The following is a 15235-nucleotide window of genomic DNA, read 5'->3' on the forward strand; positions in this document are numbered from 1 at the left end:
GAGGGGGCTTGGCCGTATAGCAAAGATCCCGAAGGGAACTCGTGACCAGGATTTACATCCAGGCGAGATGGAGCCAAAATACTTAAAGGCGAGATGGGGTCCTCCCACCCTCAGCGATTTGGAGCCAAAAGAGGGGCCAGGAACACAGCACGAGGGCTGAAATTGCATCAGCTGCTGCCCCACAAGTCCAGGGGGGTGAGCAACACCTCCTGGTCAGGGAGTTACCCCGTCGCACGAGGTTTTGGAAACCTCACGGAGTAGAGAGCCCGCAGTCCCGGAGCCGCCCGGGATGCCAGCTGCAGGGATGGAGGGCAGGAGTCACTTGGGAAGAGAGGAAAAGGTCCGAGGGGCAGGTTTGGGGCAGGAGGGATGTGTTATTGTGAAGAGGGCGTTTGTCTGCCCTGGAGGAAGGAAGAGGGAGGGTTGGCCCTGCTCCTGACGGCAGGTGCACGGCTGAATTTATCAGGGGGGAAGGAAGCAGGGAAGGAAGCAAGCCCGGAGCACTGGACGGCTCCATCGGGCCTCATGGGCGGTCACGGAAAGAGGCCCAACACGGCGATGCAGCTTCACACGGCTTGGCAGGACGCAGCTGCGCTGCGGGTGGGAGCAGTAAGCCCCCTCCAAGACCCCCCCGAGCTGTGGCACCGGGCTGGGCTCTCCCCGGCCCCGCGATGCCCTGCACAGCGGGCACCCCAGCAGCCCGTCGGCACAGCACCCCATCGACCAGAGACAGGGTTTGAAGGCTCTGCGTGCCCGGGCAGATCACAAGACATAGCAAAGGGAGCGGTGGGTTTGCTCCGGTTATTCCCAGAGAGGCAAAGGACGTCCCCAAAAAAGTTGGCCTCGGCTACGCGGCGTCAGGAACAGCCAGCTCCCCCTCTTCGTTCTACCAAGTCCTGCACAAGCTCAGAGACGGGGAGTGAGAACTTCCTCAGCTGTGGATCAGAGGGCACTGGAGTCTTGCCATTTTCTAAGGCACAGGGAAAACCAGGCGCAGATGAAAAAGCACTGGAGTCAGCATTTTAAGTGAGGGTAAGACCATCATCCTTCAATCTGCACTTCCTTGATTGCTGCGACAGCCGCCTTTCACAAGCCAGGGTGTCTCCCCGGGGAGCGGGACGGGCTCCGGGTTTCCTGCTGACGTGGGGGTACATCTCCCTGGCGCGACAGGGGTGGGTGGGCAGGCCAGGGGTTTGAGATGCTGATAACGAAGAGCCTCCGGCTGCAAAACTTGCCCCACCGCTCCTAGCAGGAGCTGCTGCCACATCCCTGGCCCTGGGCTCGCCTCCAGCCGGAGGCAGACCACAGACAGCGCGGAGGGAAGGAGGTGGCTTCTCCTCCGTCAACATGCCCACTTGAGGGCTACCAAAGACAGATGCATCCAGCTCAGGAAGACCCTGGCCCACAAATGGCTGGAAATCGGCAAAGCGATCTGGAAAACTATTGCAGGGTGTTTGCCCTCCCCAAGGCAGCCCATTTAGGTTCTAGGACGTGGTCCCCCGGGCTGGGGGAACTGTTGGTCTAACTCAGCGCAGCCCACCACGTTATCGACCATATAGGAGCAGCCTGGGCATCTAAATGGGTTTTTTTGCACAAAACTCACCCCAAGCTCACAAAGCTGAGCAGACAGGCTCATGCAAGCTCCGTTGTGCCAGCAGCTCAGAATAAGGAGACAAACCTTCCCTCTAGCGGCTGCACGGCACATAAATCTCACAGTTCCCTTCTCTCCCCACGCCAAGACTAACAGGGTTATTTTCACCAGCCCTTAGGCTCAACGCACATCCTAAGCGCATCGGATCTTACAACCCCTATGCGAGTTTTTAGTGGCCAATTTGCACAAAGCCACAGATAGACCCGGGGGTCCGTGCCCACGCCGAGGCTCGCAGGCGCCCACCCCCGTGGCCAGCCCGCGCCGAGGCAGCCGGCAGCGCGGTTCACGCACAAGCGCATCCCGGGCACCGGAGAAGCCACACAGCCACGAAACACCGCTGGCCTATTTCTGCAGCAAGGGTGGTTTGTGGGGTCAGTTCTTCAGCTGAGTTACTCCCCCCTTACAGCAAGCATTCAGTGGGATGGAGGATCAGGCCTAGAGTTTCTCTTGGACCTTTTTATTAGGAGTCTTTGCCCCAGCTTCAGCCTCATCACCACCACAGCAGCAGTCAGCACAGATCCAAGTGTGCTGTTCAAGTCCTAACTATAGCACGAGCACACACATTAGCATACATATTTCCAAAAGTACGAAAAGTTTCCACTTTTCCATTTACAAATTAGGGAGCTTATTCACACTGTGTCAAACTTGCACCCTACAACTGGGCCACTGAATATTGAAACAACTCTTGTTTTCCATGACCAAGACGCTCTGGTTTGATGATGCAGCCTCTCAGGCTACCGGGCTATCTGCTCTTATAATCTGCATTCCTACATGTTATCTGTAGGAATACAGATGATAATCTGTATACAGATCATACAGGAACACAGTAGGAAATAGCTGTCTGAAGCTTCCCCTGCTCACAACAGTGTTTCAGTGGCGCAGTCCATCGGACTGGCTTCCTGGAGAAAACACAGCAGTAGGATTTTCCAGGGCTGCAGCAAACGCCGTCCCCAGCAGCAGATCTGAGAATACCTCCCAGGAGGGTGTGCAGCATTCAGTTTTGTAAACCCTCCACTATCTCCCTCCCATTGCACACGCACGCACATACAAGTCTAGCCAGCTCTTTCCTCCTCTGCTCCTCGGGGTGATGCAATACAGCGCCAGATCGCTGACACCAAGTCAGTCACTTCTGTGCCAAGTGGTCTCACCCTGACACAAGGAGGAAACATGTTATGGCATGCACTTTAAGGTACATGAATACACCTGCAGAAAAAAGCCCTTGCTCCCTCCATCAGTCCATTCCACTTCTGCCAGGACCAGAAAATGCAGTCCCTTGCAAAATGGCTGCAGGCAGTATGATCCAACTTTGCCTCTTCAGTTTGGGCCTTACTTAAAAACGGTTCCAATGCATGCAATGCAAGAAATGTTTCCTTTTCTTGACTTTGCCATGTCTGTCTGTCTTAAACCCTCGGAGAAGTCCTTAGCTTGGGATTAATCACATGATGGATTAAAAAAAAAAAAGAAACCTCAAAATTACAGGTAGTGACTGCTACAGCCTTTACTAGAGACTTTGGTCTTTTAAGCTCAGAAGGAGGCTCAGGTGTAGATTTGGAAGCCTTGAGTTTCACTCCTGTTGCCCATTACTCATCTGGAGCTGTTATATTATAGCTATATTAAAAATGAATACAGCAACTCTGACTTTTTCAAAGCAGGAAGTGAATAATGAATCAAAACTGCCCTTACTTCAGCTAAGGGAAAATGATAAATGGAGCACAAATGCTATAAAAGTGGAAAGGCTGTTTAATAAAGGTGATTTGCTGTTCAGATAATAACAGCCCTATCCACACCTCCTCTGATTATTCCCCTGCTATGCACACACTCACAGACCCAATGCAATCATAAACAAAAAGATGACATTACCAGGGAGCAAGATCATCTCCTTGCAGCAAAGCCCCAGGACAAGATGTGCCCCTTCTAAAAACATCTTATAATTCCCTGAACGGACAAGAGTTCACACCCAATGTATATGAGTTGCTGCTAAAATAGACTCCAACAATAAAGCCTCACTACCTACCTTTAGTGCTTAGCTGAACAATGTTCATCTCCAAAGAACAGGCTGAGAAAGTACGGCGTGACAGTGAGTATTACAGCAACAGGGTCCTACAATTATACTAGCAGATGGTGTAAGAGCCCTTTATAACTAATCAAACCTCCATATCAGGTCATGGTTAAGGGCAGCACAGAAAATCCAGTACCAGCCCTGCCCAAAAAATTGGTCTTCCTCTAACAGAGAGACAAGCTGCATACCCTTCTTGCCTCCATTTCTTTGGAAAAGGAGGGAATGCTTGCCACCTCCAGCAGGCTGATGGGAAGACGCAATGTGGCCTGGACGTAACGGATAATTAGTGCTAAGGGCAAGTTAGTGCTAGGGATTTGATGTGGATACGGGAAATATTTCAGCGTTGCTCCTGGGAAGCTCCTGGATGTCCTCTCTTTACTTGTCTACCTGAGCAGCAGTGGTACGCTGGAAATCCATGCACAGGCTGCACATCGCACTGCAGCAGCATGCCCTTGTCCACAGACGCAGTGGCTGCCTCTGCTGGGAATGAAACAAGAGCAGCTCAAAGCACAAATGCTTTGGGATTCTTTTGTTGAAGGCAGGTTTAAAAAAACCAAACCTGCTGCAGTCTGTAAAGCCAGAATCTTACCAACACTGCCGTGTTAAAGCAGCTATGCATATCCATACCAATACATTTCTTTCATGAGATGTCACTTCACAATTGAGAAGCCGGTTGGTGGCTCGCTCTCTGTTACTATGCCAGTCCATCTTGTTTTTATTATGGATAATGCCTTTCCTGAAATGGGAACAAGAGCTATTTTCTGTCCCTTCAAATACCATTTGTAGCGTTCGCTGACTAGATGCCAGTCTGAGAAAAACTAATTCTATAAAGCAGGCAATAATTCCTCTACACTATTAAAAAAATATACAAAAATAAAACCATGTTCATAATATCCTAGTCCTCAAGAAAAACATCTCTAAGACAGAAACACAGCCACAGGATAAAATTAATATATCAATTAAGAAGCACAAAATTCCCAGAACAAATCTAGTCACTATTTTTTTAATCCTGAGAAAAAAACAGGCCACAGTATACATCTGTGTAGGGAGCCTCACACACAAAGTAACAAAGAGGAGTCTGTTTTAGACCATTGGTCCTATTCTTTTTTCTTGATGGACAAGCCCATATAAATTCCACACAGATTAAAAAGCACTGGACCATGCAATTATAATGGCGGAGGGCATTTAAAATGCACGTACTGAGAAGAAACATTGGTTGTTCTCTCTCCTGATGTCAATATTGTCCATTACATAGCTCCCACTCTATCACTTTATTTCAGATTTCAAAATACAGCATGCAGCAGTAAGTTACAGGACGGGAAAACGGCTCGTTCTGATGAAGTTATGCTGAAGTACAGGGCTCCATTTTGGCAATTAGTTATTGTCATTCAAATGGCCCAAGTCCTCATCTTGCATCAGTGCCAGACAGGCTCGACTATCACGTTCCCAGGATGTCTCCAGATCCTTTCTGTAGCCAAACCAAATTTGTAAAACAAAAAGAGACAGGACCACCCCATCTAGGAACGCCCCTGCCTACTGCTGGCTCATTTCACCCGCAGGTCGCAGGTCGGGCTCTATGACTTGTCAGAAACCTGACCAGGTCTCAGTTCTCTTCCAAGTCCGCTTTGCTCAAGCTCTGCTATAACTGACATATATTTAAATTCACTAGATCTGTGGTTGAAGGTCTCCACTAATTCATAGGTCTCAGAACGATCTGTTGCATAGAAAAGCTGCACTTGGTTCGCCAAGCACTGTGCTTCATGGACCACCTGCGAGTTAAAACAAAGAACGTGTTACCGTCAGGTTTTGTTCTATTTGAGTATCCTGTTGAAAAAGACTCTTCAGCAGCTGAAAGACTGCAGTCCTACTCATCGAATGACTTAATTCCAAGTCACCTTAGTTTAGCGAATCTCTTAACAGACCACCTCCCTCTTGTTCCTGACCTACTTACACACTTTAGCACCGTGTCTTTAAAGTGTTCTCCTGCTAAGCATACACTTCAGAGGTCAAATATGTCTTTCATGATCCCTGCCCACTCTAAGGCACTGGAGATGCACCAGTCTCATCTATCCCTTCTTACGGTTGACCTATTTGCAAAAATTGATTTTTTGTCTACTCTGAGATACAACAGGGCAAATGCATTCCCAATGGACTCCTTTGTGCTTAGTTTCAGAACTGGTATAAGTAGGTCAGTTAGAGGTGGGATGCTTAGTTATCTTGTTCCACCAGTATAATCCCTACTCCTATTAGTCCTAGCATTGTACTGTTACAGACACGCAAACAACAGTACACCCACGCATAAAGAAAAGAGCAAAGGCACACAGAAACCTAACACAAAGCTCCGGAGGTCTCCTGATTTGACAAGTAGTATTAAACTTCAAAACACTGTTTTAATTTGTTGGCAGGTAACAACAGCTTTCATTTAAATTTTCTTCCATTAATAAGAAAACCAGAAGCTTTTCTATGTTTTTTTACAACAATAAACTATAATGCCCAAAGGGAAAAAAAAAGAAAAAAAAGAATGCATGAGCTGAAATCACCAGATAGACAAAGACTGATGATTTGCCTTTAGCTTTCCCTAGTATTAAGTAGATTAGGTTAAAGAAATCTAGTAGACCATTCTTTGGGAAAGGGTCTTTTAACGACTTCACCTTAATTTGGCTTTAATTCAAAGCTGTAGGAGGAGTTGCAGCATAAAATGAAGGAAGCCAATGAGCAGATTTCTCTTACCAAGAACTTGGAGTCCATTTCTGCTGTCATTAGTACTATCCCTTTTTCCTTCTGCAGCTCAGGATAATGGTACAAGACCAACTGGCTAGGAGCAGTTTCACCTTGGGTCTGAAGGAGATAAAGAAACCTGTCAGCATCCCATAAAGAACTTCAGCTCTATTGCAGATTTGGAGGCTTGATTACAAAACTTCTGAGTATTAACTGCTGTGGAGGCAGTCATTTTTCAGGGCTTAAGGGTCAGTTCCAATTAAAAGTTCATTATTCCTGGTATTTACAGAAAACAAGAGATTTGCAGAGTTGGGTTTTTTCTTGGGTTTTCTTTTTTTGTTGGGTTTTTTCTTGACTAAAGAAAAAGAACCCACAGCTTCCAGAAGACATTTCATCTTATAGCATCTACTGGTATTTTAAGTAGCTTGCACAAACAGTTCTAAAAAGCTAGGCTCTTGCTTCTATTTTGATGAGACTATTTGACTTCTACCTCATTCTCCTTTAGATCAGAGAGACACTTAATACCCATAAATTTACTAATTTACCTGTAATTAATTTACTAATTTACCCGTAATTAATTTACTAATTTACCCATTTCTAATAGCAGTTTTTCCCTCATAATTCCTTTCAAGTTAAGCTAGACAATTTGTTTGTTAAACAATTTAGCAATTATTATATACTGTAATATGCTGATATATTTCTGGATCCTGAGCCATTTTTGGACTTTTTATTTCAACCACTCACCTGAATGTTTATTAGGGAAGTGAAGTGCAATTCTGTTCCTGACCACTGCCCCACAAAGAACTCATAGCCTTCTTTTCTTGGCAAAGCATACAGAAACTGCAGAGAAATGATAAAAAAAAACAAAAAAAACCCAATCCTCCCTTTCATAGAACAAAATGATGCCCATGTCATACAGGCCTCCGGCATAAACGCTTTAGCAGGAGAACCACAACAGAAAATGGGGTTCTTTACTCCACCAGGACTGACAGGACAGCAGGAACCAGACTTCAAAGCAGACAATGAACCAGCATTACCTTAACAGTATTATTTCATTAGCAAATATGTTGACACATATTTTTATTAGTATTATATGAGACAAAGGAAAGGGAAGGACAGTGGAGAACATTCAGACCGGCCTTTTTGTTTACTTCTAGAAAATTAACAGCAGAAATGGTCAAATATAAGATAAGGAGCATTCAGAGTATTTAATCCTGTAATTTCACCAACTGTTCCAGAAGAGGCAGCAAGCATTTTCTCTCCAGAGATTTACAGTCTATTCAACTCCATAGGCTAGGGACTTGCTCATTTTCCCACACCAAGGGAAAGGACAACACGGGAGCAGAAAAACATGCAGGATATCTGACTAAATGCCAATGCACTGTACAGAAATGCACTTAAAACTATATAAATAACTTTCCAAGCTCCAAGTAGCTTGGGAAGCCAGATATATTTGATCTTGCTTTTGGCAAGTAAAATATACAGGACCCATCCATGAATTCAGTAGCGTCTCCCATTCAGACCTACAAAAGCACTCTTCTCAGCAAAATCTAGCTACTTTGTTTTCATACAGGAATGAAGCCTTTCACTTCTGTCTCAGCATGGTGAAATTTGCACAAAGTCTATGCTTCAGCACACAAATTACTGTAAAAACACATTGCTTTCAACAATAGAAAATAATACTAATCCAGCAGCACATGGTACAAAACTGCAGAAAGATATCCTTTAGCTTGTTAGTAGCTGTTCTTTGCTTTCGTAATTTAACTTCTTCAAAGCAGCAACATCCTCGTTCACACAGGAATCTTCTAATTGAAGCTTACAAGATATCCACCAACTCAGGTGAGAAACAGTGAACCCAAATCTTGGGAATCCACTCATTTCCAAAATAACCATATTACGCATTCTCAGTATTTTATGCTTTGCTGTGCTGGCATACACCTAAGATACAACCCACAGAGTATTTACTCTGTATCTGTAATAAAGGGTTTGACTACACCCAATTCCCCTGTCACAGCTGTTAAATTACAATGCTCTGCAACAAAACGTATACTACCAAATGTTGCAGTACATGCCATATAGTCTTTTTTGACAACTCACGCTCCCTTAGAGATGGAGATGCATTACTGACACAGCATAGTGCCTGCCCAGTATAGCTTCCATGCAAATAGCTCATATGAGCTGACCAACATTTACCTATCACAGATCACCAGCATGGTGAAGAAAGCATGGCTATGCACATTTATGATGAGGAAAAGCAGGCTAATAGATGACAAGGTTCAGCTCTTTCAGTGGACAGAACCCAAACATTGATTTCCTGTCTTTTTCCCTTTCAGATACTCCTTGCTTATCTTCACTGCCAGTAAAGAAACACAAAAAGAAAGAGGAGCAACTCACACCAACTGTTAAGACAAGAGAACTCACTTTCTCCATGTACGTGCAACGTAATGCCAGAGTGACACGTCGCTATAGCTAACAACAGTTCCTCCAGGTTAAAGCAAAGATCCTTTAAGCAATAAGGAAAGGTAAACAGGAACATCAATGAAGCTGCCCTAAAAGGCTTGGCTCTTCACAACACTGCATGGAAGAGACTTAACCACAAGACACCAACTAATGGAAACCAGAGGCATGTAGCTAAATCCATTGCTGGGGAGATTCTGTGCTCTCATTTCCAAACCCTACATCTCTTATATCTAGATGTCTGATAGCTAGATCAAACTGTTTAATACATATGAATAGCCATTGCTTTTACCTGAACACAAAGACAAGTATTTCAAGACCTAGATTTTACTAATTGAGCTGATACAATGAGTCTGAATACAGGAGGGTCAAAAGTTTATGAATTAGGCTTTAGAGAGGAGAAATGCATTACAGCTATACGTCCATGCATTGCGAGTCTCTGCCATACGTACCGATGGACATTTCTGGGCTCTCTTCCATATTAAATCAAACTTCTCTGCCTTTGGGGGAGGAGAAAGAGAAATTCAATTTTCATAACACACATGTGGATGCACAGTTACTCAGAATCATCTCATTAACCTTTACAGGGTACAACTTCCATCTACAGAAGGCCTCACTGCGGCAACAGCTAAGCTAACAACATGTACGTGGAAAACTGTGTTTAGTTCTTAGTTACCTAAATATCACTGGTATCCTGTTTTAACAATGCTGTCTCTAAGATGCAGCAGTAAACTCCTTGGATTCAAAGCTTTATTCCTTGGAGGTGGGGGGGCCCACGCTTCATGCTTACGTTACGCCCTTTTTCAGTAACAGCTCCACTGCATCATGTGGTGTCAACAGTTGAGCAAGACGACATATCCCTGGCCCCAAACTGTGGATTTTACATCGTAGTCATCTGTGCTTCAGTATTACAATGCAGCCTAGATATTTACTCAAGTAACATACTTATTGCTTAGGTTTATATTAAAACCACAAACATATTCGGTCATCCCTGATGAAGCCTGGCAATCTCATTCATGTGTTCTCTGCATTCCCCCAAATCTTTCGCCTGCTCTTCTCTTCCCAGCACCATTACCTACTCTAAGGTGTTCAGGAAAGAAAACACATGCTATTCATCAACACAAAATTCCTCCGTGTGTGCTTTTGAGCACTCAGGAATTATGTGAGGCCCTTCTTCCAGCCAACAAAAAGCTTCTGGCAAAAGACATAGTATTTTTCTCCCCGATGATGACACCACGAACTACTTCCTAACATGCCTAGGATCTGGTTTGCATTAAAGCCTTAAAAGCTTCCCAAGCTCCTCTAAAACACTGCACCAAAGAACAGTTCCAGCCCCGCTAATAAAAAACCCGCACCATCCTAACTGGAGTCCCAGGCTTTGGCCCTCTGCTACAGTAAACGTGCAATTCAAACTATTTTCACAACATCCACATGTTGGGAAAACTGAAACGCAATGCTGCTTGACTTCAAATCCCACATTGCCTTTTTCAGAGCGTACAGCGCTTCATACATTTAGAATACAGCCTCCCAACGACTTCAGTTGCAGCTCAAAGGGCCAAGTACAATTGCAAATCAGACCCCAGATCTAAATGAGGTTTCAAGAACTCAAGGAACACACAGTTCGTGCCCAGCTGTGAAAAGACAGATTTAAGAGATCACGATCACATAGAGACTTTGAAGCAAAGAATAAAAAGAAATCCCAAAAGCGAAAAAAACCTCCTTCAGCCTAATGCAGATTAACAACAATTAACATCTGGTAAAGTTATCAGGAATAAGAAATATGATCTTATCACAGGAAGCACCATGCAATCTCAATGAAAGACAGTGCTGCCAATAATTTTAAATGTACGAAAGTAAGTCATAAGTGATTAGCCACGTGCAAGTTATTAGCCAAGTGCTCTAGCACTGCCATATTAAACTTGAGTTAGCTGTCCATGCTGCAGGGAAGAGGGGAAAAAAATGAGCAACTCTGAGAAAAAATGATGTGAAAATACAAACGCTACCTTAACAGAAAATAAGGCCCTGCGAAGAGTACTGGATATTCATAATAAAAAAATGCCTGGAAATTCAAGCCAGGTGTGCAGAAAAACGTAGTAGCTTTATTGAGACTGATGAGAGAAAAAAGGGATACACATTTTATGAAACAAAAGCCTTTATTTGGGGCAATAAGAACACTCAATCCAGAAAGAAAGTTTGTTCTTGAAACCTCATTTTCCCTCAATGATTGCTTTTAAAAGCAACAGAAACACAGTTAGAAAGGAAAGCTTTGCACACTGGCCTTTCAAGTGCATAACTGCAGGGAAACTACTTACAGGAATAACAGCATAAACTGTATCTTTTGCAGAAAAATACTGATTCCAAATCTGTAGGAAACAAAGGAGATGAGATACAGTTAAAATCAAGCATCTAGCAGTAATATTAAATGCTTTAAAAAGAATTCCATTTGTCAACTAACCTTTGTAAGCACTCTGAGAAGTCAATTTTCAACCAAGCTGACTGACTTCCCTGCTAATGCAAAACACTTCTAAGGTTCCAGAGTACTTGTACCAAATGACAGATTTCAACTAGATAACAGAAATAAGCAGTGGGCTCAGAGGTGGCTTAAGATTTACTAGCCATCAGAAGTGCTTCTTACATTTTTCCCAACAATCACACTAATGATTTCTAGAGGGTTTGGGGGTTTTGGTTTTTTTAATAAAGAACATACAAAACATTTTCAACAGAAGCCAAGATTTTGCATAATGCTCCTCTGCGTTGACAATCTTTTTCTTCACCACAGCAGGATGGCAATACCTACATAAAAGCTCAAAGTCCTTAATAAATGGAGAAGTACAAGTAAAAGCCCAGAGTTCAGGACTTTTTCAGTTGCTCTTCCCCAGTCCTACACAACTAGAGAGAATTGTCAGTAAAATGTTTAATTTAATCAATGAAACAGAAATACAGGAACTTGAAGGAAACTCACGAGTTACAAAATCCACTCCCTGCTATAACTGCTGGCACACCATCCCCTCCAGAGCACAAACCCACTTCTATAATGTTCTCAAGCTATCAGGAAAGCAGCTAGGTTTCTGCTAAGTTGAGCCAGAAGGCTCCTTCATACACGCTCCTCCCCTTCAATGATCATGCCTACATAGTTTCTTGGCATACAGTCTGGTAAGGAAAAAAATACCAGATCCACCTCAAGCTACATCAGAAATGTGCAACAGATGTGACTTATAACTAGATAAAAAGGAACACAGTGCAAAGGCAAGCAGGTATTAGGAGGAATAACTCGATTCACACTGTTCTTCAAGCAAACAGACCCACCCACCCCCTCCTTACCCTAACTAACTTTAGTGTGAGTACACAGGCTAGTGAATGACAGGTAATGCAAACAAAGATACAAAGTGGCAAAAGCTTTGCTTTTATTCCTGCAAAACAGATGTAGCATAATCCATATGAACTACAGCTAGGATTTCCCTTTACCTAGCTTCAAACCTGACAGGAGCTTGCTAATGCCAATTCAACTGCTACACATTAAATGACAACAGTAAGAATTACAGTAGAGACAGTTTTTGAGTGATCAAGTCCAGATGTATTATTTATCAAGTGGGTGCATCCTAGGTGAATTTACCTATATGAAGAAAACTCTGTCTTCTACTATTGAACATGCATGTGAATGTGCTTTTTATAAATATACATCCATAGCCATCCTCACATCTAGATTACTATTAAGCGCAGATGTGGAGCAAACTTTATTCCATTTACATCCATCACCTGTTTTATCTCCTCTGCTGATTTTTCCTTCACCATCTCAACATTAAGAATCGAATCAAGTGTCTGCAAGAGAAAGCATAAAGAACTTGGCATGATGACAGTTCTGTGATTCAAGTGAGAATCCAGAATGAATGGATGCAATTACAGAGAACAAAACCAAGCTAGAGGAACTTAATTCAATTTACAGTGTGACTTAGTCCTCTTAATTACCAAAGAAACTAGTAAATCTTGAGCAGTTACGCACTGAGAAGTGGATTCACACACTGAGGCAGAATAGAAGAGATTCTGTCAGGACACAGAACACACTTTGCTCCAGTTGTGCAGATCTCTACTGAAGCTGCAAAAGGAGCTGCAGCCTTTCGCCTTCAGCCACACCAGACACATGCTCTGTTGGCAGATTTACACAGAAAATTTGCCAAAATACAAGAATGTGAAAGAGAATAAAACCATTCTCTTGTCCCTCTGCTGGCTAATCTTTGGAAATATATTTACACGCTGTAAAGGCAGGTTAACCCTTTCCATTTGTTACTGCAAGCATTCAGTACAGATCCCCTAACTAGTAGGAATTTCCAGGGTGTCAGAGAGAAAGGACAGTATAACAAAAACCCAGAGTGCTGCAAGCTTTAAGATTGAACATGAACCCAATAGGAAATTAAAATCTTATACTCAAGTGCAGCATAAGGAACATTAGTTTACCTCAGGAAGCTCTTGGCTGAAGCACTAATGGTAGCAATACAAGTTAATCTACATCCTTGATTTGCCAGCATGTCCCCTCCGAACACTTAGGATCGTTTCCCTTACCTTATCTTTTGTGAATCCGCCCTTTGATGTCTTTGTGCCCAAGCCTTCCGCCTAGAAGAGAGAATATTCTTCTTTATTTTTTATAGCTGATGCTATAATACTATTTATTTGCCTCCCCTGCCACGCATAACATGCCTGCTGACAGGGTCCTGAGTAGGAGCTCAAGTTTCAGATACTTGAAGATCACTGCAGTGCATTTTTAATAAAATAAATGATTGATTAGGAGAAGTAAATAGGAAGATGAGTAACTTAACGTGAATTATGAATTTAAACACCAGAAAGGATTAGTTAAAAGCAAACTACTATGCATTTTGGATCTGATATTATTGAACCGTTTTCTTGCATTCACTAATAATTGATAAATGCAAGATCATGTCACTCCATCTGGCCAAACTAATCTGGAACTAATTAAACATTTAAACAAGGCTTCAAGCACAGAATTTACAGCCCCCAAAATAGCAAAATAATACACTGGAATACAAAACAACACTTTTAGCCACCAGAGTGTGAAATTCTGGGGCTCTTTACTAACAAGAACGTTTGTAACATTATGCTGATCCTCTATAAATGACATTATAGCATTAGTAGATATGAATTACAAAGAAAATTGGCCTTGCCTTTTCCTCCATGCATCTGATAAACTCTCCTTGACTAGAATATCCCACAGGCTGCTTTTTCACTTCATTTCTTTTTTCCATGCGGGACTCAAACACATCTGGACTGGATCTGAGGCGGAACAGGGACTATTAGCAGTACTGGGTGATTAACGCCATTTGGCCTTTTAAAGTTATTACTGCGGTACCGATTCACGTTCTCAGCTTAAAACTTTAGTTTCTTGTTAGTAAAACTATATCTTACCAAGCTGACCGCGTTGGGAGACGACTCTCTGATTGACTTGGTGCCAACGACGCGTGAATCTGAGGGCAGCATTTGGCCTACACCACCCGATTTTCTCCTAAGGGCGCAAAGCTAAAACCCCCCTCCCCGAAAAACCCAGCTCCCCCCGCACCCCCTCTTCCCCCAAAGCAGCCCCGACCCCGCTGCCCCCTCCCCTCTCCTCAGGGCCCGGCTCCCGCCATTTCCCTCAGCCCCCGCACCTCCGCAGCTCCCGGATCTTGTGTCGGTACTTCTCGTAGAAGGGGTTCTCCTCCAGAGCCGCCTCTCCCGACCCGGGCCCCGTCACCCCCCGGCTCGGCGGGACCAGCAGCCCCAGCGGGCGGAGAGCGGCGCGGCTCCGCAGGGCCGCCCCCAGCCCGCAGGCCTGCAGCAGCGGGGCCGCCATGGCGCCCGCTCCCCTCGCCGTCCCTCCGCCTCAGCGCTCCGCCCGGCCCCGCCGGGCCCGGCCCCGCCGTTCCGCCCCCGGAATGAAACGGCCGGAGGCGCACACCGAAAACCAACTTTTATTGAGATCAATGAAAAGTCGCGTTACATGATAAAAAGCGCGGCGTGCCGTAGCTCAAAGCCAGCGGAGCGGAGAAGGGCGAGGCCCGCCCAGCACAGCGCGGCTTCGCTCCCTGTGAAGGCCAGTAACTGCACGGAAAGATACACGGTGGTCCCTACACAGGAGTCACCCTGAAAAACCACAAACACAGCCTGAAAACACACGCAAGAATTCACGGCCTAACAGCGAGTCCCAGCGGCGCATCGCCCCGTTCCCGCTGCAGCCCCGACTCCTCACCCTTCCATTCCTTCCCACCCCAGACATGGCTCTTCCCTCTAGGACTCGCCACCCGAAGCAGCCCCCAGACCCCTCAGCCTGGTTTTCAACAGCCCCTCTGGAAACCTGCCGCCCG

General features: G+C 44.6%; 1 protein-coding gene across 1 annotated transcript; it reads right to left on the minus strand.

The window, feature by feature from the left end:
* Positions 1 to 4697: 4697 nt before the first annotated feature.
* Positions 4698 to 14766, minus strand: ATPAF1 (ATP synthase mitochondrial F1 complex assembly factor 1). Its single transcript, XM_075037052.1, has 9 exons — positions 14540 to 14766; positions 14060 to 14168; positions 13443 to 13493; positions 12642 to 12704; positions 11198 to 11248; positions 9338 to 9385; positions 7173 to 7268; positions 6441 to 6548; positions 4698 to 5479 (listed from the first exon to the last, which is right to left on the minus strand). Exons 1-9 carry the CDS (start codon positions 14722 to 14724, stop codon positions 5285 to 5287), a joined length of 906 nt encoding a protein of 301 aa, XP_074893153.1. The 5' UTR covers positions 14725 to 14766; the 3' UTR covers positions 4698 to 5284.
* Positions 14767 to 15235: the final 469 nt, after the last annotated feature.

The sequence above is a fragment of the Buteo buteo genome, chromosome 10 (genome assembly GCF_964188355.1).
Source record: "Buteo buteo chromosome 10, bButBut1.hap1.1, whole genome shotgun sequence".
NCBI classification, from domain to species: Eukaryota; Metazoa; Chordata; class Aves; order Accipitriformes; family Accipitridae; genus Buteo; species Buteo buteo.

What these genes read in the sequence shown, in the direction of transcription:
- ATPAF1 (XM_075037052.1), bottom strand. Translation starts at nt 14,724, where the DNA reads ATGGCGGCCCCGCTGCTGCAGGCCTGCGGGCTGGGGGCGGCCCTGCGG. An exon ending in GCGGATTCACAAAAGATAAG is followed by an intron (nt 12,705 to 13,442) that starts GTAAGGGAAACG and finishes TTTCTCTTGCAG; the next exon opens with ACACTTGATTCGATTCTTAA. An exon ending in CTTCCCTAATAAACATTCAG is followed by an intron (nt 6,549 to 7,172) that starts GTGAGTGGTTGA and finishes TATCTCCTTCAG; the next exon opens with ACCCAAGGTGAAACTGCTCC.